This window comes from Zingiber officinale, chromosome 3A, assembly GCF_018446385.1.
Source record: "Zingiber officinale cultivar Zhangliang chromosome 3A, Zo_v1.1, whole genome shotgun sequence".
NCBI classification, from domain to species: domain Eukaryota; kingdom Viridiplantae; phylum Streptophyta; class Magnoliopsida; order Zingiberales; family Zingiberaceae; genus Zingiber; species Zingiber officinale.
In genome coordinates, this window is record NC_055990.1 from 33,416,475 (window position 1) to 33,440,948 (window position 24,474).

The 24,474-nt window shown below is 38.4% G+C and overlaps 1 protein-coding gene across 2 annotated transcripts in view; it reads right to left on the minus strand.

The window, feature by feature from the left end:
- Nucleotides 1-24,474, minus strand: part of LOC122051690 (GTPase activating protein 1-like) — a 30,705-nt gene that overhangs the window by 5,226 nt on the left and 1,005 nt on the right. For both annotated transcript variants that reach the window (XM_042612910.1, XM_042612911.1), the window contains one exon: nt 24,140-24,235. In XM_042612910.1, the coding sequence (XP_042468844.1) occupies nt 24,140-24,235 (96 nt within the window). The remainder of the gene's footprint in view (nt 1-24,139; nt 24,236-24,474) is intronic.

Here is a 24,474-nt window from a genome sequence, read left to right on the forward strand (position 1 = left end):
ATGTCCTAGATCATATGACCGAGGGGCCTAGTGACAAGGGTATCCCGTTTCCGGACATCTAGGGCATTGCTTTGAAACAGAGAACAATTCTTCACAAGGAACTAGGAAATTGAACATAATTGTTATTTCTATTTCTATGTTATTGAGTGTTAGTGTATTCTTGTGATTTATGACCAAAGGATTCTAGTGACAGGAGTAACCCATTACAAGACTTCATAGGAATAATTCATATTTAGTAACATAGGATATGGATCAAGATAGCATTCTGGCTTAACCTTCACGGAGAAGAGCCAGTAATGAATCTAACTTCCTACATGTGCATAAGGATGGAGGTAAGGAGATGAATAATGCATAGGGACATTAACTAGCATCATAGTGAAACTGAAATCCTAGAATCATCTCCCAAATTATTTCTCACATCCTCCTAAGTTCAACCCCTCTCAAGATCAATTCTCCTCTCTTTTGCTTAACCTTCTCTCCCTCTCTTCAATCTCTCTTCTAGCATTTGTGAGCCACCTTTCGATTGTCTAGATAATTCGTTGTGTGAAGTTAACTAGTGCTTAATCAACAGTCTCTGTGGGATTGATATTTTATTACATGATGACCATTAACACCAGACCAAGAGGATGTCTTTACCTCTGAATTAAATGAAGAATGTGCCACCTCTACGAGCACAAATCATGAAGATATAACTATTTCAATTTGTAAAAATATTATATGATTTGAGTATAGAGAGAATGGACACTATAAAAGCAAGTGTCTAAGATTAATAAAAAAGAAGACTAACGTAGCACCCAAGATGAAGGAGAAGTCAATAGATGCCGGCCCCGCAATACGTAAGGGCAAAGAGCACATTGTGTGCTTCTCTTATAATCAAAAGAGACATTATCAAAATCAATGTCCAAAGGGGAAATTTCGACTAAGAACAAAGGAGGACGCTCAAATCAAGGGAAACTTCCAAAACCACATCCAAGGTACTATTAGTTAATAGTATTTCTTTATACCATGAAAACAAGCATGCTAGAAATAAATTTTATTATTTTAGCACTTGTTATCCTGAAAATAGAAGGCATGATACCTTTAAGGAAAATTACAAATCATATTATACTAGAACTTACCTTATCCAAGGATAAGAGGGTAAAAAATATTTAGGCAACAATTCTAAGAAAATTAAATATATGCCTAGAAAGAAAGATAATCATAGAAAATCTAAGTTTGAGAATTTAAGGATAGAAAATCAAGTTTTGAGGTCAATACTTGAGAAATTGGAAAGAACCTTTAAGAAAATGACAAATGAAGTCAAGGGGTCTAAGAAAAACCTAGGCTTAGATATGCAAGAACCATCTAAGGGCAAGAAAGGTTTGGGATACAAATCTAGAGCCAGAGAATGTGTCATCATATTATAGAGTTTCATATAGCTATAGAACTAACCCAAGGTCTAGAAGTCAAATCAAGATTACAAGAGAGGTCATCTCTAGAGTTACTTTAAGGAGACTAGTGTGAGTAAGGCTTCTAAGAAGCATAGGAAAGTTTCTAAAGAAGTTATCTCTAATGAGTACCTAGAACATTCAAGGAGCACCAATAGATTTTGAGTTCCTAAAAGTATGTTCTATACACACTAAATGAGTTTAGAATGTGTTAATTCTAATTAGAATGGTAGTTAAACCAATCATAGTGAAATTGGCACTTTAGGAAATTTTCAAGGTATTGTCACATCTTGAAAATGAGAAGTTGATTTTTACTCTTGAATAGTAAAATATTGTCAATTAAAATTTTTAAAGTATTGAGCTTTTATCAAATTGACACAAATAGGATGGAATTCAAAGAAATGTCAAATTGAGATTTTGACATTTTCTAAAGAGATGAGGGCAACTTAGGCCTCTTTTTGCATAGTGATTAGTTATTGAAACATAGGTAGAAAATCTAGGTATGTTCTTTGTGCCAAAATTGTCATATTTTATATATCCTATCACATACCATGACATCATATTTTATATTCATATTATTATGAAAAATATTACATGTCATGTCACACATGCATCATTAAACTATAATAGTTTTTCTTTTAAAAAAATGCTCATTTTATATATGTCATATTCATTTATATGCATAAATTCCTAATTTTTTGAAATTAAGAACAATAACATAAATTAACATTCTAGGTAGGATGATCTCTTAGTTTACGGAAAACAACTTTTTTACATCTCATAGGAACCATAGAGTTGACTTATATGTATATTGAGATATATTAATTACAAGTAAGATGTTAGGAGGATAAACAAATCTCAAGATGTTGATTTAGTGTATCTATTTGAGCTTTGATTTCATCAAAACACATAGATTATGTGAAGTTCAATTATGGGGAAAGCTAATGTGCAAGTAATGTGCATTTAGCCCATAGATCATGATTGAAAATTATTTTTGAAAATCATTTCAAAATGATTTTGGAAAAGTTTGGTAAAGTCTATTTATTGATATAAATCACCAATGATTAGTTAGATACAAAGTTAGAATGAAACATCTAAGTTTTTAATAGTTTTCAATTTTGTATCATTCTTTGAAAATTAGATATTTTCATAGAAAATTATTTTTCTCTGATTGTATATGACATAAGTAATGTCTATGTGATATTTCGGGATTTTTTGAATATCATAAAATTATTTATAAATTTTTGAAATTTGATCCGAATTTAAATTCGGAAATCAAAATTCCCAATTAATTGGTAACAATAGCCAATCGATTGGTAGGCAGTGTTTGGCTGAAATGATCTGATTTCAGTCCATTAGGCCACGTTTAGTCAATTTAACTATTTCTAATCCTATGAAATGTTTTGATAAATATTAAGGGCAATTTTCTTAATGAAAATGAGAAAGTAATGGTTAAAGGAGACTAATTCGGAGTTAAGGAGGAGATTTAAATTCAAGGTTGAATTTTTTAACCTCATAACTTCAATTTTGTGATTTTCTAAAGGTTTAGGAACTCCAAATCATTATTAGTGCAATGATAGAAGATGGAGCATGGCTTCACAAGGACCACCTTAAAGACATTATTTGAGTATGGAAGGAGAAATTTTGATAGTTGATGATTGGATGCTCTAGGTTGAGCATTAAAAACAATGGAAGGTTGGAACCTTTATTGTGATAAGAGTAATGCATCTTGGGAGAAGATTTTTAAAGTGTATCAAAGGAAGAGAATGTAGGATTTAAGTTAGAAAACTCTCATTTATGTTTTGGCATGAGATGAAAAAGGAAGTTGGGCTAATATGGATTAGTCTAACTTAATCAAATTGCCAAATATCAAAAAGGGAGAAATTGTTAGTGCAATCGTCCTCGAGTCAAGGTTGACCAATTTGACTAAGTTCGAATTGGCCCGAGCTTGAGTTTCAATGTTTGACAATATGTGAGAGAAAAGTCAAGAAGGTTAAGGGAGGATTGAATACTTGACTAGGAAAGCCCTAACTAGATGTTAGACAACAAAAAATCCAAACTGAGATTAGGTAAGGGAAAGTCTTAACCGAGATTAAGCAAGGGAAAACTCTAACTGAAGGTTAGGCAACAAAAAGTCCTAACTGAGATTAGGTAAGGGAAAGTCCTAACTAAGATCAACCAAGAAAAAACTTTAACTCGAGGTTAGACAACAAAAAGTCCTAAGTATAGATTAGGCAACAAGAAGTCCTAACTAGAGATTACACTAAGATGAGAAGTCTACTGAGTGACTAGTCCTAACTGAGGTTAGATAAGTGAAAAGTCTTTGGAAGTTAGTCAATGGGAAGTCCTTACGGGAGGTTAGGCAAGGGTAAGAAGTATACCAAGTGACTAGTCCTAAGTAGAGGTTAGATAAGAGAAGTCCTAGCTAGAAGTTAGGAAAGAGTGACTAGTCTACCGAGTGACTAGTCCTAACTAGAGGAAAATTCAAGTAGGTCAAGGAGGACCTCACACTTAGTGAAGAAATCCTGTCAGGTCAAGGTTGATTGCATGTTAGGCAATGAGAAGTCTCAATAGGTCATAGATGACCGGATGTTGAGCAAAGCAACCCTAAACTCGGATTTTGAATGTTAAGGTTGGACAATCGAATTGGCCCAAAGAAATCAATTAGGATAATCGATCGAGAGCATTTTTGTGAGAGCATAGAAGGTGCCAGAATCAATTGGGTAATTGATTCCGACAATGTCAATAGATTAAGGTAATCAATTGGGCAGTGTGTCTCTCGCAAAAGAAAGATTCTGAATTGATTGAGACAATCGATTCAGGTTTCACCAATCGATTAGGTCGATTGGGGCCTTTTTCGCAAGAGAATGTGTGAGAATAGATTGGGTAATCGATTAGGCAGTTTTTTTTCTCGCGAACAAAAGCTTCGGACTAAATCGATTAGAAGTCGGTAATCGATTGGTATGACTCACCAATCGATTAGACATGCGAAAAAGAGTCATTCTATAGGTTTTGAGAAATTAATCTATCGTGGCAATCGATTGTAGGTAAGGCCAATTGATTAAGAAGAGTAAGTCAGTCCTAGAAAAGGGGTCTTCGCGATGGTTTGAAGCATATAAAGCTAACGCTAGTTCTTGCGAGTTAGGGAGAAAAGTGCTACTGCATTTCCAACCACCAAGAGACATTTCCTAGCAACAAGAGATTAAGCAAGCAAGGTTATTCATTGTAAAATCGCTTTCGATTGTATTTACTTTTGTATTTTGCATTTCTTGTTGTATTCTAGTGCTTGAGCTTATGCGAGGCTTCTCTGCATCCAGAAAGTTTTTGAGAATAAGTCATTCATAGTGGAGCTGTGAGTTTGAGAAGTGGACTCTTGGATTAGTCACCTCAAGGAGGTAGACATCTAGTAAAATCGAAGGAGTTAGCATTGTGGAGTCTTCGCTTCAAGTTTCCGTTGCAAATCAAGTTAAAAGAAGCGAAACGAGCTATCCACCCCCTCTATCTCGTACTTGTCCTAACAATAATAATCGGTGAAGAAGGAAGCATCCATCCCTCTTCCAAACACAAATAATAGAAGCAAGCAGTGTGTGTGTGTATATATATATATATATATATATATAAGTGCAACTAATATTGAAAAGGGTATTTCTTGAATGGTGCTTGACAGGTTGTATTTGTCATAACATGAGGAAAATAATTCCAACTGCTATTTGAAAATATATAAGTGCAACTAATATTGAAAAGGGTATTTCTTGAATGGTGCTTGGCAGGTTCTATTTGTCATAACATGAGGAAAATAATTCCAACTGCTATTTGAAAATATTGACTCTATTCGGATTTTACTATGACCATCCTTTACTAATATTTCACTTTGGACCTAAGCCCTCATGATTTTATTTTGAGTTCTATCCAAAAGTCCTTATACTAATGGAAATATCTTCATCCCTTTTAAACCTATGATTTTTTCCATGTCTTTCTAATATGGGACTTTAATTGTATTTCAAACAATCCTTCCCTCACACACTATTACTCTCATGTTCCGCCTCCCCATAAGCATCCGGTCACTTTTGATGTGCTTCGAGCCTGCTTGTAAGCATCCAATCATCTTGACATGCTATGAGCTTTCCCGTAAGTATCTGATCACTCTTGACCTACTCCAAGCCTACCCACAAGCATCCAATTACTCTTGACCTGTTACTGGCCCCGCAAGCATCCGGTCACTCTTGACCTGCAAGTATCCACTTCCGATCACTCTTAACCTGCTCCAAGTCTCCCCGTAAGCATACAATCACTCTTGACTTGCTCCGAGTCTCTCGCAACAATCAGGTCAATTTACACCTGCTTCGGGCCTCCCCATAAGCATCCAGTCACTCTTGACCTACTCCAGGCCTCCAACAAATATCCACATTTAGTCACTCTTAACCTTCTTCGGTCCTCCCCACTAGTATCAGGTCACTCTTGACCTGCTTCAAGCATCCCCGCAAGCATTTGATCACTCTTGACATGCTCTAGGCCTCCCCTTAACTTCATTCAAGGCTACCCCATATGACATCCAGTCTGGACCATGACTCTGATACCATTTGTTGGAACTAAAATAATTCACATATCTCTATAATGGTATAATATTGTCCACTTTGAGCCTAAATTCTCATGATTTTATTTTTGGGATTTACCCAAAAGGCCTCAATACCAATGAAAATATCTTCATCCTTTTAAACTTATGATAGTTTCCATGTTTTTCTAATGTTTAACTTTGATTGTATTCTCAACAAACCCTTTACTCAATTGCCAATGAGAACATTCGGTTCCCGCAGAATAATCCATAAATCTCAGAATCACACTTCAGCCTTACCTTTTCCTTTTCCTTTTTATGCCCCCAGTGAATCTACGGTAACTAAGGTGTGTAAGTGCCCTAGTTTGGCCCTTAGATTAAGATACAAATAGGAGGAAGAAAAATTGGTCCTACTCAGATGTCGAAGTATAGTAAGTTCACTGTTTTGAGAAGCTCTCTTAGACCCCTCTGCAGAATTGGTTGCTGAAACTTGCACACCTTAACTTCAATCCTCTTCAAGAGTCATAACTCCTGATCATGTTCAACCCAACCCAAGAGGCGAGAAATGTCACGCCCCGAGACCAAGGCGTGTGACACCGGCGTTGCTCGCGAATATAAATACTCAAAAACAACAAGCCTCATAAAGTGCATACAAAACCATTAATAATATAACGAAAATATTGTCTTTACAATCCAAAAGTAAAAGTGTACAAATAAGGATAATATGGACTAAAAGGACGAATCACTTGAACACGACTTCATTACTAGTCCCAAAACATCTCCTGCTACTCCTTCTCAACTTGTTCCTCGCCTTTATCTAGGGATAGAAGTAAGGGGGGTGAGTGCTTGGGAAAACACTCAGTAAGTGGGATCGATCGAACATACTATGACAGAATACAAAATATAGCCAAAACATTTAGAATGCATGACGAAAACATATTTTATGAAACATGACAGAAACATAACTTAAACGAAAACATATACTTTTAGCAAAACATTCAAAATTCATGACAGAAACATAACTTAAACGAAAACATATACTTCTAGCAAAACATTCAGAATTCATGACAGAAACATAACTTAGTCAAAAACATAGCACTGTTAATCATCTTATTTTCCATGGTATTACTGATCAGTCCCCTATATGTAATTCCTTTAAGGGGTGAGGTCATATATCGGTTATTATTACCCATCGCATCAGGGTCATAACTTGTCATATCTTATCATGTTTTCGGAAATTCTCTTTTACTGATCAGTCCCTTATATGTAATTCCTCTAAGGGGTGAGGCCATATATCAGTTATTATTACCCACAGTATCAGGGCCATATATCGGTTATTATTATCCACCGCATCAGGGCCATAACTTGTCATATCTTATCATATTTTTAGAAATTTCCTTTACCATATCTAACTTGAGTCATAACAGTGCATCTTGGAACAAAAAGAAATGAACTTGTAATATAAAATAATGAAATATAAACATATTCCGTAGCTATACTCGAAATGAAAAGCCCACTTATAGAGTCAGCAACTTCTTTGGCTTTGGACAGAAACTTTACGAGACTTGAACTTGATACGATCCATTAGGTGCTAGCCTCTTGGATCGACAAAATCTTGGAAGCACTACCGATCTCTTCCGGTAAAAGAAAGCGAAGAAGAACCTGACAAGGGAGGCTCGGAGATAAAGAATTCACCTTTGAATTTTTCCGAGGATGACTACTTATAGCCTTCAAGGAATATGAAGGGTTAAGGTCTCAATTAATTCATCATTTATGATCTTCATTAATTAAGAAGATGAAGAGTTATAGGCTCCATAAATTCTTCATTTATGATTTTCATTATGATGACTCTTCAACTTCTCCATTAATTAACATTATGATGACCTTTCGAATTCTCCATTAATCATCATGATCATGGCTATTCGAATTCTCTCTCTTTATATCAAATAAATTCATATTTGATCTTGATCTCGACTAGCTTCCAATGCCATTGCTTATTTCTACGTGCTATGCGTACAACTCTCTAGGTTTTATACACGAAGGCAGTGTAAATCCATACACAGACTAAGGTAACTGTCTAGCAACAGTTTTTAGCCACCTAACGTGATAAAAACTGTATACCACGATGAACTCAGAGACAGATAAGAGCTCCACATGTGACTCATTAAATTATCATGATAAAGAGCATAGAAGAAACATATAAATAACTAGACCCAACATTCGAAATCACATGACACAAAGTAATCATAAGCTTGGGTTCAATTTTTTTCTGGTATTAAGATTTATAAGATTGAACCTAAATTAACCTTTAAAGGTATGTCCACTAGTATCCATCACCATGTCCAAAATGAACCTAAATTAACCTTTAAAGGTATGCTCACTAATATCCGACATGACATCATGTCCAAAATCGGGTCTTCACATCCCACCCTCCTTATTGGAAGTTTCGTCCTCGAAACTTGAGCTCGCTTGATCTTCGAAGAGATATGGGTAATGTTTGCGCATCTTTTCCTCGGGTTCCCAGGTAGCTTCCCTTTCAGTGTGATTGGACCATTGTACTTTGACGTACGGGATAGTTATTCGTCTAAGTACTTGATCCTTGGTGTCAATAATTCGAATGAGAACTTCTTCATACTTCAATTCTTCATTCAAGTTCCCTTCGACTAGGAGTGATCCAGTTTCCAAGATATGGCTCAAATCTGCAACATATCTTCTTAGTTGGGAGACGTGAAAGACATTATGAATCCTTGATATATCTGGTAGTAATGCCAGTCTGTAACCTAATGATCCCACTTTCTCCAGAATTTCGAAAGGCCCTACATATCTAGGATTTAGTTTCCCAGCTTTATTGAATCGAACTACTCCCTTCATTGGCGAAATCTTTATATAGGCCTTATCACTCATTTCGAATTCCACTGATATTCTTTTCAAATCAGCCCAACTTTTTTTGTCGATCTTGAGCAGCCTTGAGTCGTTCCTTGATGACAGTCACTTTTTCTACTGTGGTTTGGATAAGCTCAGGTCCAATTATAGTTTTTTCTCCTACTTCATCCCAATATAGAGGTGACCGACACTTGCACTCATATAGACCCTCGTATGAGGCCATTCCAATGCTGCTATGATAACTGTTATTATGGGCAAACTCGATTAAGGGCAGGTGCTCACTCCAATTACTGTTGAAGTCCAAAGCACATGCTCTTAGCATGTCTTCAAGTGTCTGTATTGTCCTCTCAGTTTGCCCATCAGTCTGAGGGTGATAGGTCGTGTATAGAGTGACCTTAGTCCCTATAGCTTTTTGAAAACTTTGCCAAAAACGGGACACAAATCTTGGGTCTCTGTCAGATAGTATGCTTGCTGGAACTCCATGCAGCCGCACAATGTTGTCCATGTATAGGGTAGCCAACTTATCCAGATTATAATTCATGCGAACGAGTAGAAAGTGTGCAGATTTTGTGAGTCTATCCACCATACCCATATCCCATCATGGCTTTGTCTTGACTTTGGCAATCCCACTACAAAGTCCATGGAAATGTGCTCCCATTTCCACTCTGGAATCTCTAAAGGTTGAAGAAGTCCTCCAGGTCGTTGGTGTTCTGCTTTGACCTGTTGGCATACTAGGCACCTAGAGACGAATTCCCCGACATCCTTCTTCATTCCGCTCCACCAGAAGTTCTTCTTCAAATCCCTATACATCTTTGTACTGCCAGGGTGGACCGAGAATTTTGATGTGTGGGCCTCAGACATTACTTCTTGTCGAAGATTATCAATGTCAGGCACCCACAGCCTTCCTTTCATCCATAAGATCCGCTATCATTTATTTGAAGATTAGTTGCTTTTCCCTTTTTGATCTGCTCTGTAAGTCTTGCCAACGTCGGGTCTTGCTTCTGCTTCAACTTGATTGTTTCTCGAAGGCATGGTTGTGCTGAGAGCGATGCCAAAACTATCTTGCCCATGCTCTTCCGACTTAAAGCATCAGCTACCTTGTTTGCTTTACCTAGGTAGTAACTTATTATTAAGTCATAATCCTTTAAGAGCTCAACCCATCGTCGTTGCCTCAGGTTTAATTCTTTCTGTGTAAACAGATATTTGAGACTCTGATGATCTGTAAACACTTCGCACCTGGCACCATATAGATAGTGTCTCCAAATTTTTAGAGCGAAAACTACTGCAGCTAGTTCAAGGTCATGCATGGGATAGTTTTGCTCATACGGTTTCAGTTGTCGTGAAACGTAAGCAATAATCCTTCCCTCTTGCATGAGGACACACCCCAGACCTCCCTTTGATGCATCACTGTAAATAGTGAAATCCTTATCCTCTGCGGGTAGTACTAGTATGGGTGTAGATGTAAGCATTTTCTTCAAGGTTACAAAGCTCTTCTCACATTCATTACTCCAGTTAAATTTGGAGTTCTTTTATGTGAGCTTGGTGAGAGGTATAGCTATCGTGGAAAATCCTTCAACAAATTTTCGATAATAGTCGGCTAGCCCCAAAAAGCTGCAAATTTCTATTACTGACTTTGGTCTTGGACAATCTAAAATTGCTTCTACTTTCTTGGGGTCTACAGAAACGCCTGCTTCAGAGATTATGTGACCCAAGAAGGTAACGCTTTTTAAACAAAATTTACACTTCTTGAATTTGGCATATAGTTCCTTATCTCTCAGTGTCTGGAGGGTAAGGCGAAGGTGCTCTTTGTGGTCTTCTTCACTTAGTGAATATACGAGGATGTCGTCGATAAACACCACCACAAATTTATCAAGATATGGTCTGAACACTCTATTCATGAGATCCATGAATGCTGCCGGGGCATTGGTTAAGCCGAATGGCATTACCATGAACTCATAATGTCCATACCTGGTTCTGAAAGCCGTCTTTGGCATATCTTCAGCCTTAACCTTCAACTGGTGATAGCCTGACCTTAAATCGAGTTTGGAGAATACTGTAGCTCTTTTAAGTTGGTCGAAGAGGTCGTTTATCCTTGGAAGGGGGTACCTATTCTTGATTGTAATTTTATTCAATTCTCAGTAATCGATACACAATCTCATACTCCCGTCTTTCTTCTTCACAAATAAAACTAGGGCTCCCCACGGAGATGCGCTCGGTCAGATTTGTTTTTTGTTTAACAACTCTTGAAGTTGTTCTTTTAGTTATTTGAGTTCTGTCGGGGCCATCCGGTAGGGTGCCTTTGATATTGGTGTTGCACCTGGTGCCAAATTAATTTCAAAGTCTACTTCACGGTCTGGTACTGTGCCAGGTAGTTCCTCAGGAAATACATCTAGGAAGTCTTGAACGACTGGAATTTCTTCTAGCCTGGTCTCAATCTTCTCTTCCACCTCACTTATCATAGCTAGATAGATTCCATCTCCGCTCCTCATGGCTTTCCAAGTCTAAGATACGGACAGGAGCAATCTCTTTTCCTTGGCCTTGCCATGGTAGATGATTTCTTCTTGGCTTGAAGTCCGAAGTTTGACACTCTTCTTGTGGCAATCCACTAATGCGTGATTCTTGGCAAACCAATCCATTCCAAGAATGGCATCGAACTCAACCATGTTTAGTTGAATCAGATCAGCTTCGAATATATGATTACCAATACTGACCTGACAGCTTCGATGCAATTTATGAGTTTTGATGGCCTTATTAGTGGGTGTAGCTACCCTATATGGTTCACTAAGTATTTCAGCTCTAAGTCCTAACTTCATAGTGAATCTTTTAGATATAAAAGAATGAGTGACACCACAGTCAAACAATACATAGGCAGTCATTTTGTTGATTAGAATGATACCTACCACCACATCGCTTGCGTTGTCCACCTCTTCTTGAGTCATAGTGAACACCCGAGCATTGGGCTTATTCTCCTTTGGTTTATTCTGGACTGCAGCATAATTTGATACTGCCCCTTGTTTTTTGGGTTCAGGACAATCCGCAATTCGGTGCCCCATCTTCCCACAGTTGAAGCATGCACCGGAGATCCTACGACATTCTCCAAGATGTCTGGAGTTACAAGTAGGACATGGTTTAATGCTTTGGGAGGGCAAAGTGAAAGAGGGTCCTTTGGACTGGCCACTTGATAGGTTGAGTCGTTTTAACCTTTGTTCACTTAGGGAAGATTGACTCCCGAGGGGTCGCTTGTTCTTTCCTTCTTCTTCACGCCGTTTGATGTTCGTTTCTGCTCTAATGGCTGCTCCCATCAGATCGGCGAAGCTAGTTGGCTTGTAGATTGCTAATGCTGATTGAATTCGGCTACTCAAACCCTTCTTGAAGTGATATAGCTACAAGGTGTCATCTGCCATGATGGTTGGGGCATAGGTCCCGAGCGAGTTGAACTTTGAGGTGTACTCTAGTACGGACATACTCGGAGCTTGAGTAAAGTTTTCAAATTCACTCAGCTTCTGTAACCCGAACTCAGTCGGATAGTACTGCTTTAAGAACATCTCTTTAAATTGTTGCCATGTCACTGGTCCAGCTTCAGTCATTGCTGGTGAAATGATTTCCCACCACTTGTGTGTCTTATCTTCTAGGAAGGGTGTCACAACATCCACTTTAAACACCTCCGGGATTTCCAGTAGTCGAAGCTGAGTCTCGATATTCTTGAGCCAGTTTTGACCAACTTCTGGGTCGGGGTTGCCATCAAACGTCGGGGCTCTGTTTTTCCGAAGGGACTCATAGTAGTACTTAATACCACACGGTTGGCTTCTGGTGGCGGGTTGGGATTCTGGTTAGCACTTGGGGTCGCTAACCCTTGCAGTGTGGTTGCTATGATGGTAGCGATGGCCATTAAATCTTCTCGGCTTAGGCTAACTCTTGGGGGAGTGTTTGCATCTTCATTGTTGTTGCGGTTGGCATAGTTTGGGTTACGGTTGTTCCGGACGGATCTGTCGGCCATTTCCTAAAATCGGATAAGCGAAATGATTCATGATAGTTCAAAGATAACTACTTAAGTAATGAGCAGTATCGATTAACGGAATCGAATTTTAACTTTCCTACAAGAAGTTATAGGCAATTGAAAACTTTCTTGAAACGGAAAAAAAAACATGATTTCAGGGCCTAAACAATGGAATTTGGTAGAGAAATGACATGCAATTTTTGCTATTTAGGCCATTTCAGAGGGCACTAGCCATTTGTCGAAAATCCAACTTTGTTAGATTCTCATACAAAATGTCCCAACCGGATTAAAACTTGGCTCTGATATGTTAGTTAGAGCCCTAGAGCCAATCATTTGATGATTGTTATATGGACTCATTGTATCATATTTCTTATATATATATAAAGGCATTTGTTTATGATTATTATACTTACTTGTATTGGTGCCAAATAACTAAGTATAATAGCGTCCTTGAGTAGAAGATTCTTACCTATATCAATCGGTTAGTTGAATCGATAGTGAGATGATATAGAGAACACTACTCTTAATCATTCCTAGTCAAGTATTAGCATACAAGAACAATGTTAATGCGACGAGATTAGCATGTAGGTCAACTCGATGACTTGATCTCACAAGTCATGGATATGGAGATATCAAGTTGACACATGAGTATGCATTGGAGAATGTATACTGAATGACCCGCCATGAGAAAGCATCATGGATCGTTATATGAGTGTCATATACTTTCTCATGTGGCTATTAGTATGACTATTAGTCCTTGGACCTGAAGTCACCATAGGTCCCTACATAAGGAGTTGCATACTTTGGCTCGTCAAACGTCACCCGTAACTGGGTGGACTATAAAGGCGATTACTGGGTATGTAACAAATTATGCGGAAGGATGTGAGTGATGTAGATTGGATCTATCCCTCCTATATGACAGGAGTGACATCATTATTCTTGATAGAGTGAGACCACTAAGTGCATGGTCATGCCTAAATGAGTCAATATGAGATGTTGAGCTCATTTGATTGAGTGAGTCTACTTGGGATTCAAGATTTAGATTGATTAGAGGATGATACGGTCTATGCCTCACATTGATCAATCTAGATGTCAAGGATAGAAGGACACTTGTCATATATTGTGAGGAGTCACAATTAGTAGTCACAAGGTGATGTTGGATCTCAACATTCTTATAACTTGGGTAGTAATGATGTGTTGCTAGATACCGCTCATTACTTATGCTTCTAAATGAGTTTAGGAGCATTGCCAACGTTATAAAAACCTATAGGGTCACACACAAAGGACAATTAGATGGAGATTAGGTTCATTTGGTGAACCTAAAGGATTAGGTTCATGTGATGAACCAAATAGGATTAAGAGTAATCCAAATTGAGCTAATTGAGTTGGACTCAATTTGGTTCATGTGTTAAGTAAGTCTAATTTGGACTTAGACTCATTTAATTAATTTAATTCAATGAATAGAGATTCATTAAATTAAAATTGACTTGAACCAATGGTTAGATTAGATCAACCAAGGGAGAGAAGTGGTCAAGTGTGACTTGACTTGAGAGGAAGATGAAGAGTCAAGTTTGACTTGACCATTTGCCACCTCATTGGTAAGTTGGCAAAGAGTGGGCCAATGATGATGCTCCACATCATCATGGTTGCTTAAGTGGGATGCCACCTCATGAGAGTTACCAAGAGTTATGACTCTTGGCATTCCATGGAGGTTATAATCCCTCTTAATGTGGCCGGCCACATGAATTCAAGTGTAAGTTTCATTTTGTGTTGAAGCCTCCTTCTTCTTCCTCAAGCTCTCAACTTTCTCTCCCTCTCCTCCACCTTGGCCGAACCTTTCAAAGGTGCTAGCACACCTTTTGTTTGGTTTCTCCATCTCTTGCTTGTGTGGATACACATAGAGGAGTATCTACTTTGATGCTCTCGAGATCCGGTGAACCTTGGACGAGCGGGATTAGCGAAGGGCACGCATCAAGGGTAAAGCTCTTCTTATCCTGTAGATCTAAAGTAGATCTAGGCTTAAAAAACTCGTACGTGAAAATTTTTACGAAATTTTAATCTTCGCACGGATCCGGTGGCATGGGAATTTCGGGGTTTCCGCAATGCAAAAAGCGGTTTTTGCGGCCCGAAAAACCCAACATGATACCACTTCAATGTTACGCCCCGAGACCAAGGCGCGTGACACCGGCGTTGCTCGCGAATATAAATACTCGAAAACAACAAACCTCATAAAGTGCATACCAAACCATTAATAATATAATGAAAATATTGTCTTTACAATCCAAAAGCGAAAGTGTACAAATAAGGATAACATGGACTAAAAGGACGAATCACTTGGACACGGCTTCATTACCAGCCCCAAAACATCTCCTGCTCCTCCTTCTCAACATGTTCCTCGTCTTTATCTGGGGATGGGAGTAAGGGGGGTGAGTGCTTGGGAAAACACTCAGTAAGTGGGATCGATCGAACATAGCATGACATAATACAAAATATAGCCAAAACATTCGGAATGCATGACGAAAACATATTTTATGAAACATGACAGAAACACAACTTAAACGAAAACATATACTTTTAGCAAAACATTCAAAATTCATGACAGAAATATAACTTAAACGAAAACATATACTTTTAGCAAAACATTCAGAATTCATGACAGAAACATAACTTAAACGAAAACATATACTTCTAGCAAAACATTCAGAATTCATGACAGAAACATAACTTAGTCAAAAACATAGCACTGTTAATCATCTTGTTTTCCATGGTATTACTGATCAGTCCCCTATATGTAATTCCTTTAAGGGGTGAGGTCATATATCGGTTATTATTACCCACTGCATCAGGACCTAACTTGTCATATCTTATCATGTTTTCGGAAATTCCCTTTTACTTATCAGTCCCCTATATGTAATTCCTCTAAGGGGTGAGGTCATATATCGGTTATTATTACCCACCGCATCAGGGCCATAACTTGTCATATCTTATCATATTTTTGGAAATTTCCTTTACCATATCTAACTTGAGTCATAACAGTGCATCTTTGAACAAAAAGAAATGAACTTGTAATATAAAATAATGAAATATAAACATATTCCGTGTCTATACTCGAAACGAAAAGCCCACTTACTGAGTCAGCAACTTCTTTGGCTTGGACAGAAACTTTACGAGACTTGAACTTGATACGATCCTTTAGGTGCTAGCCTCTTGGATCGACAAAATCTTGGAAGCACTATCTGTTGGAGCAATCTAGGTGCCATAAGTTTTGAAAGGTTTAAGTTAGGTTTATTGTTGTATTTGATATGCATTGTGAGTGTGCAGGATACAGGTACAACAAGGAAAGTCCAAGGGTGAGTCTTGGCGGTGTAAGTCCAAGCATGTAGTCTTGGCAACGTAAGTCCAAGTGTGATCTTGGCAAAGGAGGAAAGTCCAAGGATGAGTCTTGGCGGTGTAAGTCCAAGCATGTAGTCTTGGCAACGTAAGTCCAAGTGTGACTTGGCAATGGATGAAGTCCCGGAGGCGCGATCTCTTGGCAAAGGAAGACCCGACAACAATGACAAGGCCGATGGAAGCTCCAGAAGGCAAGACGTGAAGGATGGGGAGGCATCCGAGGGACGCAAGGCTGATGGAGGAGGCTAGAAGGCTAGGTCTAGGTTGGTCGGGCGAGAACGAGTGTTGAGTAATGTACTCGAGGTAAAATCCTAGAATTAGGGTTTACTGTAGCGTTACTGTAGTAGTACTGTAACAGTCGACTGGTGCACTGTAGATAGCCGTTGAGAGAGCCGTTGGGCTGACACCAGTCGACTGGTGCAAGGACCAGTCGACTGGTAACGGGCAAATCAGCTTACTGATTTGTTCCAAGCTCTATAAGAAGGAGCTTGGGATGGCCGGCCAAGGTGACGAAATTAGACTTGGTTAAAGCCTAATTAGTAGTCACCAAAGTGCTCAAGGATCTCTTGTGCCCAAGTGATCTTGGTTGGAGTTGTGGTGATGTTTCTCCACCCACAAGGAGGTTGAGCTAGCCGGAGTTTGCCGGTGACTAATCCACCGATGGATTGAGGGATCGTCCACCTTACGGACACGCCGTGGAGTAGGAGCAAGTTATCTCCGAACCACGTAAATACCTTGTGTTAGGGTTTGTGTTTGGTTTGTTGTCTTCTTCTTTCTTGTTTTAGGTTAACTTTCGTATTTGTTAGTTTGTTTTTGTATTCCGCTGTGCACTAACATTAAAGGAAGTAAAGTTTTGGGTGAGACGCTATTCACCCCCCCTCTAGCGGACGTCAAGGTCCTAACAAGTGGTATCAGAGCAAGGTCGCTCTTCTACGGACTAACCGCCAAGAGAGCAAGAAGCTAGAGGAAGAAGAAGATGGAGTCCGAAGGACCGCTCGGATGGGATATCCGAATTCCACCTCCGTATGACAAAGAAGACTTCAATTATTGGAGGAAGCGATTGGAGACATGGTTCCAAATGGATTGGAATCAATGGGTTGTCTTGAGTGACCCATTTGAAGCTCCTACGGACAAGAAGGGTAAACGCCTCCGACCTCGGCATTGGACCAAAGAGCAACGAGAGCAATCGGAGGTGGACAAGGAGGTAACGAGAATTTTGCATAATTTACTACCTTCTAATATTTTGTTGAGTGTAGGTGAAACCACAAATGCAAGTGATCTTTGGAAAAAGATCATTGCCTATCATGAAGATCCTATAAAAATCCAAGGAGTGAAAGAGCCCAAGGAAAATGGCTTATTGGTCCAAGAAGAGAAGGACCAATCCGATGTTGACAAGAGGTCAACATTCGAGGAGGAAAAGGAAGAGGAGGAAGAGAAAGAGAAGGAAGAGGTGGAAGAGGAGAGATCTTCCACATCCTCAAGAGATGAAGAAGTGGAAGAGTCCAAATCTTCAAGTGAAGAGGAAGAAGAGAAATCCGAGGAAGAGGAGATCTTGGAAGCTCAACCCTCTACTTCAACTACCAAGAAGAGCACAAAGGACCACATCAAATGTTTTGAGTGTGGTAAGATGGGGCACTACAAGAGTAGGTGTCCTTCGCTCAAGAAGGTAAAGAAGGTAAATCATAAACTCACTAAAGTTAATTTAGAAACTAATGTGAGTTGTAGGAAAAAGAAGAAGGAGAAGAAGCACATTAGGTGCTTTACATGTGGTGAGTGGGGTCACTACCACACAAAGTGTCCAAGGAGAGGAGAGCTCAAGAAATTGGCGCACTTGAAGAAGTGGGAGAAGAAGAGAACTTCAAGGGTAAGGGAGGTAAACCCTAATTTGAATGCTAGTTCAAATTTAAATCGTTATAATGCTATTTATCATGAAAATAGAATGCATGATAAACCTAAGGACAAATATATACCTCCTCATGCTAGATCTACCATACCTAAGGTTAGGAAGGTAGATAACTACTTAGGCAATAATTCTAAGGACTTTAGATATAAGCCTAAGGCTAGCAATGCTCATAGGAATCAACAAAAATCCAAATCTATGGATTTAGTAAGAGAAAACCAAGTCTTAAGGTCAAGACTTGATAACTTAGAGAGAACCTTAGCAAGAATGGAAAACTTGCTTAAGGGGCAAAGTGAGCACAACATTGGAAAAGCTAGACAAGAGTCATCCAATGGCTATAGAGGTTTGGGATACAAACCCAAAGCCAAGAAGGATGTGACTTCCTTTCATAGGGTTCCATATAGCTATGGAACCAAACATAGGACTAGTGGTCAAGCTAAAAGTACAAGGGAAGTTGTCCCTAAGAGTACTTTTGCAAAGACCAATGTGACTAAGACTTCTAATAAGTCTAATAAAGTCACAAATAAGGTTACAAGGGGAGTTAGCCCTAGAAGTGACCTAGTGGAAGTGATCAAGGCTTCTAAGAAGGCTAGAAAGGTCCTTAGAAAGGTATTTAGGAAAGTCATCCCTAGTGAGTACCTAGAGCATCCAAGGAGTACCAATAGGTTTTGGATTCCTAGGAGCATAGTCTCTACACCCTAGATGGGTTTAGAGAGTGTCAACTCCAATTGGAAGGGTAGTTAACCCAACCTTGATAAAAGTTGACACTTGAAAGCATTTTCAAGGTTATTGTTAACCTTTGAAAATGAAAAGGATTATTAAGTGTACTCTTTAAGAAGAGTAAATTGTGTCAAAATTTGAGGATTTGAGTTTAACTTAAATTGACACAAATATGAAAATACAAGGAATACAAGTTGGGATCTTGGTCTCCTTTTGATGGGTTAAGCGAGATTTTTAACCTTAATCCAAAGTAATCACTATTTGGAAGAACAAAGTATGTCAAATCTTAAGGAATTGAAATACATGTAAATTGGCACACTTGAAAAGGATTAGAAATGGCTAGTTGAGATCTTAGCATGTTCTTAAAGGATTAAGAACAAAAATAAGTCTCAATCTAAATGTTTGATCCTTAAAGAGAGTAATATGTGCCAAACAAATATTTGAGGATTGAATTCTTAATTTCAATTGGCACAAATAAAAAAAGGGATAAAAGAAATGTCAAATTGGGTTTTGGCATTCTTTCAAGAGATAAGCAATCTAGGCTTAATTTTAAGGTTTTAGCTAAGGTTTAAGGATACTTAGATTATCTAGGTATATTTTATTTATGCTAAAATACCATGATTGATTGCATATTATATGTCATGACATCATGTGTTGCATTCATTTTATTATGAAAAATATAAAAATACCATGTCATGTCATACATACATCATGTACCTATAACATGCTTTGCTTTTGAAAATTGCTTATTTTGATGTATGTCATTAATCATCATGCAGTATGTCAATTTCCTTGTAATTAAGGACAAAAGGAATTTATTATGTATGGAAGTGTTCCAATAAGAGGGATCATATCAAGTGACATCCTAGATGGATAATCATGATTTTTATAATGCCTAGATAGAGATGCATGATCCCTTAGTTTAGGGCAAGACCAAATATACATCTCACAAAGAACTATAAGGTGACTTGTATGTGTTTTAATACACGTTAGATACAAGTGAGATGTTAAGATGGTGAACAAAACTCAAGATGTTGATCTAGTGCATCTTGTTGAGTTTTAGGTTCATCAAAACACATAGTTATGTGTCTTCCAATCATTGGGAAAGCTAATGTACAAGTCATGTGCATTGAGCCCAAAGAACGTGGTTGGATATTGGTTTTGAAAAAGATTTCAAAATACTTTTGAAAAACCTTTGTGAAGACTATCTTTTGATAGTAATCATCATTGAAAAGTTAGACACAAATTAGGAGAAAATGTTGAAGTTTTCAAGAGTTTTCAAATTTGTGTCAATCTTTGAAAATAGAAAATATTTTCATAGAAAACTATTTTTCCCTGATAAAGTATACCCTAAATAATGTCTGCATGAGTTTTCATGATGAAAACAAGTATGAATTGGTTAAGAAAAACTAGAGTGAAGTTTCGGTTGAAGTTTAGTTTCATTATTGAACTTTGAACCTCAAAACTTCAAGTTTTGGTTTTCCTAATTATTTAAGAACCCCAAGTCATTGTTGGTGCAATGATAGAAGTTTGACCATATTTTTAGAGGGAGTTACTATTTGAAAACATAAAAATCTTTTCCAAGACCAAAAGGAGGTCAAGTGTTAAGGTAGCACATGACATTGGTAGGAGAGGTGTTACCAAGGACAAGGGAGAGTCATCCAAGGTCAATAAGAAGGAATATGCTAGGGTAGCATATAATTATAGCAAGGATGAGGTGTCCAAGATTAAGGACAAGAAGAAATTAATCAAAGACAATGTGTCTAAGGTTAAGAATGTGAGTTTAGTAGTCCAAGTGTCACCCGAGGTGCATCGAAGTGGCCTAGCCATAGTGGATGAGTCACCAAGGGAGGTGACTAAGGTTAAGATTCCTAAGGATAGGAAGAGCTTTTGGGACCCATGATATATGGGTTATCAAATGTGCCAAGTGGTTAGGAGACAGACTTAAGTCTCTAACCTAGTGGATTGGCACAATTGGGATGTGTTTCATGCATGAAAATATGACATTAGGGGTCATATTGCATAAAAATTAGTTTTTGATGTATAGATGTCATATAAACCCATGCTAGGGAAGTGTTGTGATTTAGTATGGGCAGATACATCAAGAGGAAGCCAAAATTAGGACTTTAGGTCAATGTTCAATTGAACTATTTAGCTAGTTTTGAATTTTGTGTCAATCTTGGGATCTGTGATAAATATATTTTTATATATATTTTTCCCAAGTAGACAAGGGTACAATAGACCTCTCCACAAAATTTGAGGATTTTTCGAGGTCTAAGGAATTTCTGGTGCATTTCTGAAGTTGGCCTGAAAAGGCTGATTTTTACAGAAATAGGGTGCCAGTCGACTGGTGCAGATACTAGTCGACTGGTAACAGTGTTTTTGAGCACAGAATGTCTCTGTAAGCTCATTTTTTCGATACCAGTCGACTGGTGATGATACCAGTCGACTGGTAACAGTAGATTTCGACCACAGAATGCTTCTGTAAGGTTCTGTCGAAAGGGGCAGTCGACTGGTACCTAGTTCAGTCGACTGATACCAGCCTAAAAATGTTTTTTAACGTTGTTCTTGACCGTGTCAACTCGTTTAAATGTATGAGATCCATGGGGGATAAATACATGAGTTTAGGGTCAATTTGGATGACATGTTTTCAACAATTGGGATATTGTTGGAGCTCTTTTTGATGTATGGCAAAGGGGGAGAAGTCTAGGTTTAAGTGGGAAACCTATACACCTTTGCAAGAAATCCTAACTCGAGGGAGAGCTTAGGTGAAGGGGGAGCGATTGTTTAGGCAAAGGGGGAGAAGTTTACCTTTACGGGAAATCCTAGCTCAAGGGGGAGCTTAGGTGAAGGGGGAGCCTAGAGATTTAGGTTCCATTATTTATGCATGAGTTGATTTGCATATTTATTTGCATATGTATTGCATTTATGTTTCCCTAACTTAAACAGGTTGCCAAACATCAAAAAGGGGGAGATTGTTGAAGCAATCTAGGTGCCATAAGTTTTGATGTTTGGGCAAAGGTTTAAGTTAGGTTTATTGTTGTATTTGATATGCATTGTGAGTGTGCAGGATACAGGTACAACAAGGAAAGTCCAAGGGTGAGTCTTGGCGGTGTAAGTCCAAGCATGTAGTCTTGACAACGTAAGTCCAAGTGTAATCTTGGCAAAGGAGGAAAGTCCAAGGATGAGTCTTGGCGGTGTAAGTCCAAGCATGTAGTCTTGGCAACGTAAGTCCAAGTGTGACTTGGCAATGGATGAAGTCCCGGAGGCGCGATCTCTTGGCAAAGGAAGACCCGACAACAATGACAAGGCCGATGGAAGCTCCAGAAGGCAAGACGTGAAGGATGGGGAGGCATCCGAGGGACGCAAGGCTGATGGAGGAGGCTAGAAGGCTAGGTCTAGGTTGGTCGAGCGAGAACGAGTGTTGAGTAATGTACTCGAGGTAAAATCCTAGAATTAGGGTTTACTGTAGCGTTACTGTAGCAGTCGACTGGTGCACTGTAGATAGCCGTTGAGAGAGCTGTTGGGTTGACACCAGTCGACTGGTGCAAGGACCAGTCGACTGGTAACGGGCAAATCAGCTTACTGATTTGTTCCAAGCTCTATAAGAAGGAGCTTGGGATGGCCGGCCAAGGTGACGAAATTAGACTTGGTTAAAGCCTAATTAGTAGTCACCAAAGTGCTCAAGGATCTCTTGTGCCCAAGTGATCTTGGTTGGAGTTGTGGTGAGGTTTCTCCACCCACAAGGAGGTTGAGCTAGCCGGAGTTTGCCGGGGACTAATCCACCGACGGATTGAGGGATCGTCCACCTTACGGACACGCCGTGGAGTAGGAGCAAGTTATCTCCGAGCCACGTAAATACCTTGTGTTAGGGTTTGTGTTTGGTTTGTTGTCTTCTTCTTTCTTGTTTTAGGTTAACTTTCGTATTTGTTAGTTTGTTTTTGTATTCCGCTGTGCACTAACATTATAGGAAGTAAAGTTTTGGGTGAGACGCTATTCACCCCCCCTCTAGCGGACGTCAAGGTCCTAACACTATCGATCTCTTCCGGTAAAAGAAAGCGAAGAAGAACCTGACAAGGGAGACTCGGAGAGAAAGAATTCACCTTTGAATCTTTCCGAGGATGGCTACTTATAGTCTCCAAGGAATACGAAGGGTTAAGGTCTCAATTAATTCATCATTTATGATCTTCATTAATTAAGAAGATGAAGAGTTATAGGCTCCATAAATTCTTCATTTATAACCTTCATTATGATGACTCTTCAACTTCTCCATTAATTAACATTATGATGACCTTTCGAATTCTCCATTAATCATTATGATCATGGCTATTCGAATTCTCTCTCTTCTTCACAAGAAAGGCCTAATGCCTGCATTTAAAGCCAAGCCTCCACCTTCCGCGTCAATCTAAATGGAGCCCTTTAATAAGTGATAATAACTATGTTGATTTAAGGTAGTAGATACATTCAATAAATCAGCTAGGAACCTGAAGAATACTGAGAATGGGTTCCTGAGGATATTAAGAACAAAGCTATCTTCCTTATGAAGCATTTCAGGATGTGATTAACTTCTACGACTTAATGGTAAAGAAAGTAATCTTTATAGTCATTCGGATATATGCCATCTAATACATGCATCTGGTAGGTCAGTCAAAGAAATGCAGTGTGGGAAACTTAACCTCATCAGGCACTACAATGATGTAATAATGTAAATTGATTGGAGAGATGATTAAAAGAAAAAAATTGTAAACAAGCATGACAAAGTACAAGAAAATTTGTGTAACTATAAGACTCTGGGGGAACTATCACTGTACCAGGAGATAAGAATACAAAAAATGCTAGTAAATATAATGAATCGCAAGAATCTTAAACATTAGTCACTTTACTCTTTCTTGGGAACAAGAAGTCCTATTTAGCCTTCTTGGGTATTAGTAGAATTTAACTTGTTCAAGGATATTCAATTTACAGAATAGAGATATCCTAATGGGCATCAATAGAATTTAACTTGTTCATGGATATTCAATGTACAGAATAGTGATGGACATTACTTATCTAAGATTTGAAATCATTGATGATAAACATATTCCAACTATCCAGCTAAGTCAATTGGCCATTGTATAAGAATCTATTACTTGACGTATGCAGGTCAAGCTTGTCAGATCTACCAAAAAAAGAGTAGGTTTTCTACTTTTCCTAGTTTACAAAAGGTAACAAGTTAAATCAAGTTATGATAGGATTATTTGTACCATTTGATTAAGGAGGAAGAGACTTACAAGTTTTAACGGTTGAGTAGGATCCATAATAGAAAGGCTTAGCTCTTCATTCCACTCGGGATTGACATTCCTTCTTTTAACACCAGTCTTCACTTTCTACCTCGTCAGAAAAATACAAAGGATAAAATGATAAAACAAAGCAAAATAGCAAACTCTGCCATCAATGTAATATTAAAATGGAGCGGTCTCAAAAGGTGTCACAATCCAGAACATGAATGCTGATAATTGATGAAATCTATATCTGCAGACTCTAGTTAGGCACCATAATCAAACCATAAAATAGGTGTTTTCAATATCACCAGAAGATTACTATGCGCTAGAAGATATACAACGAA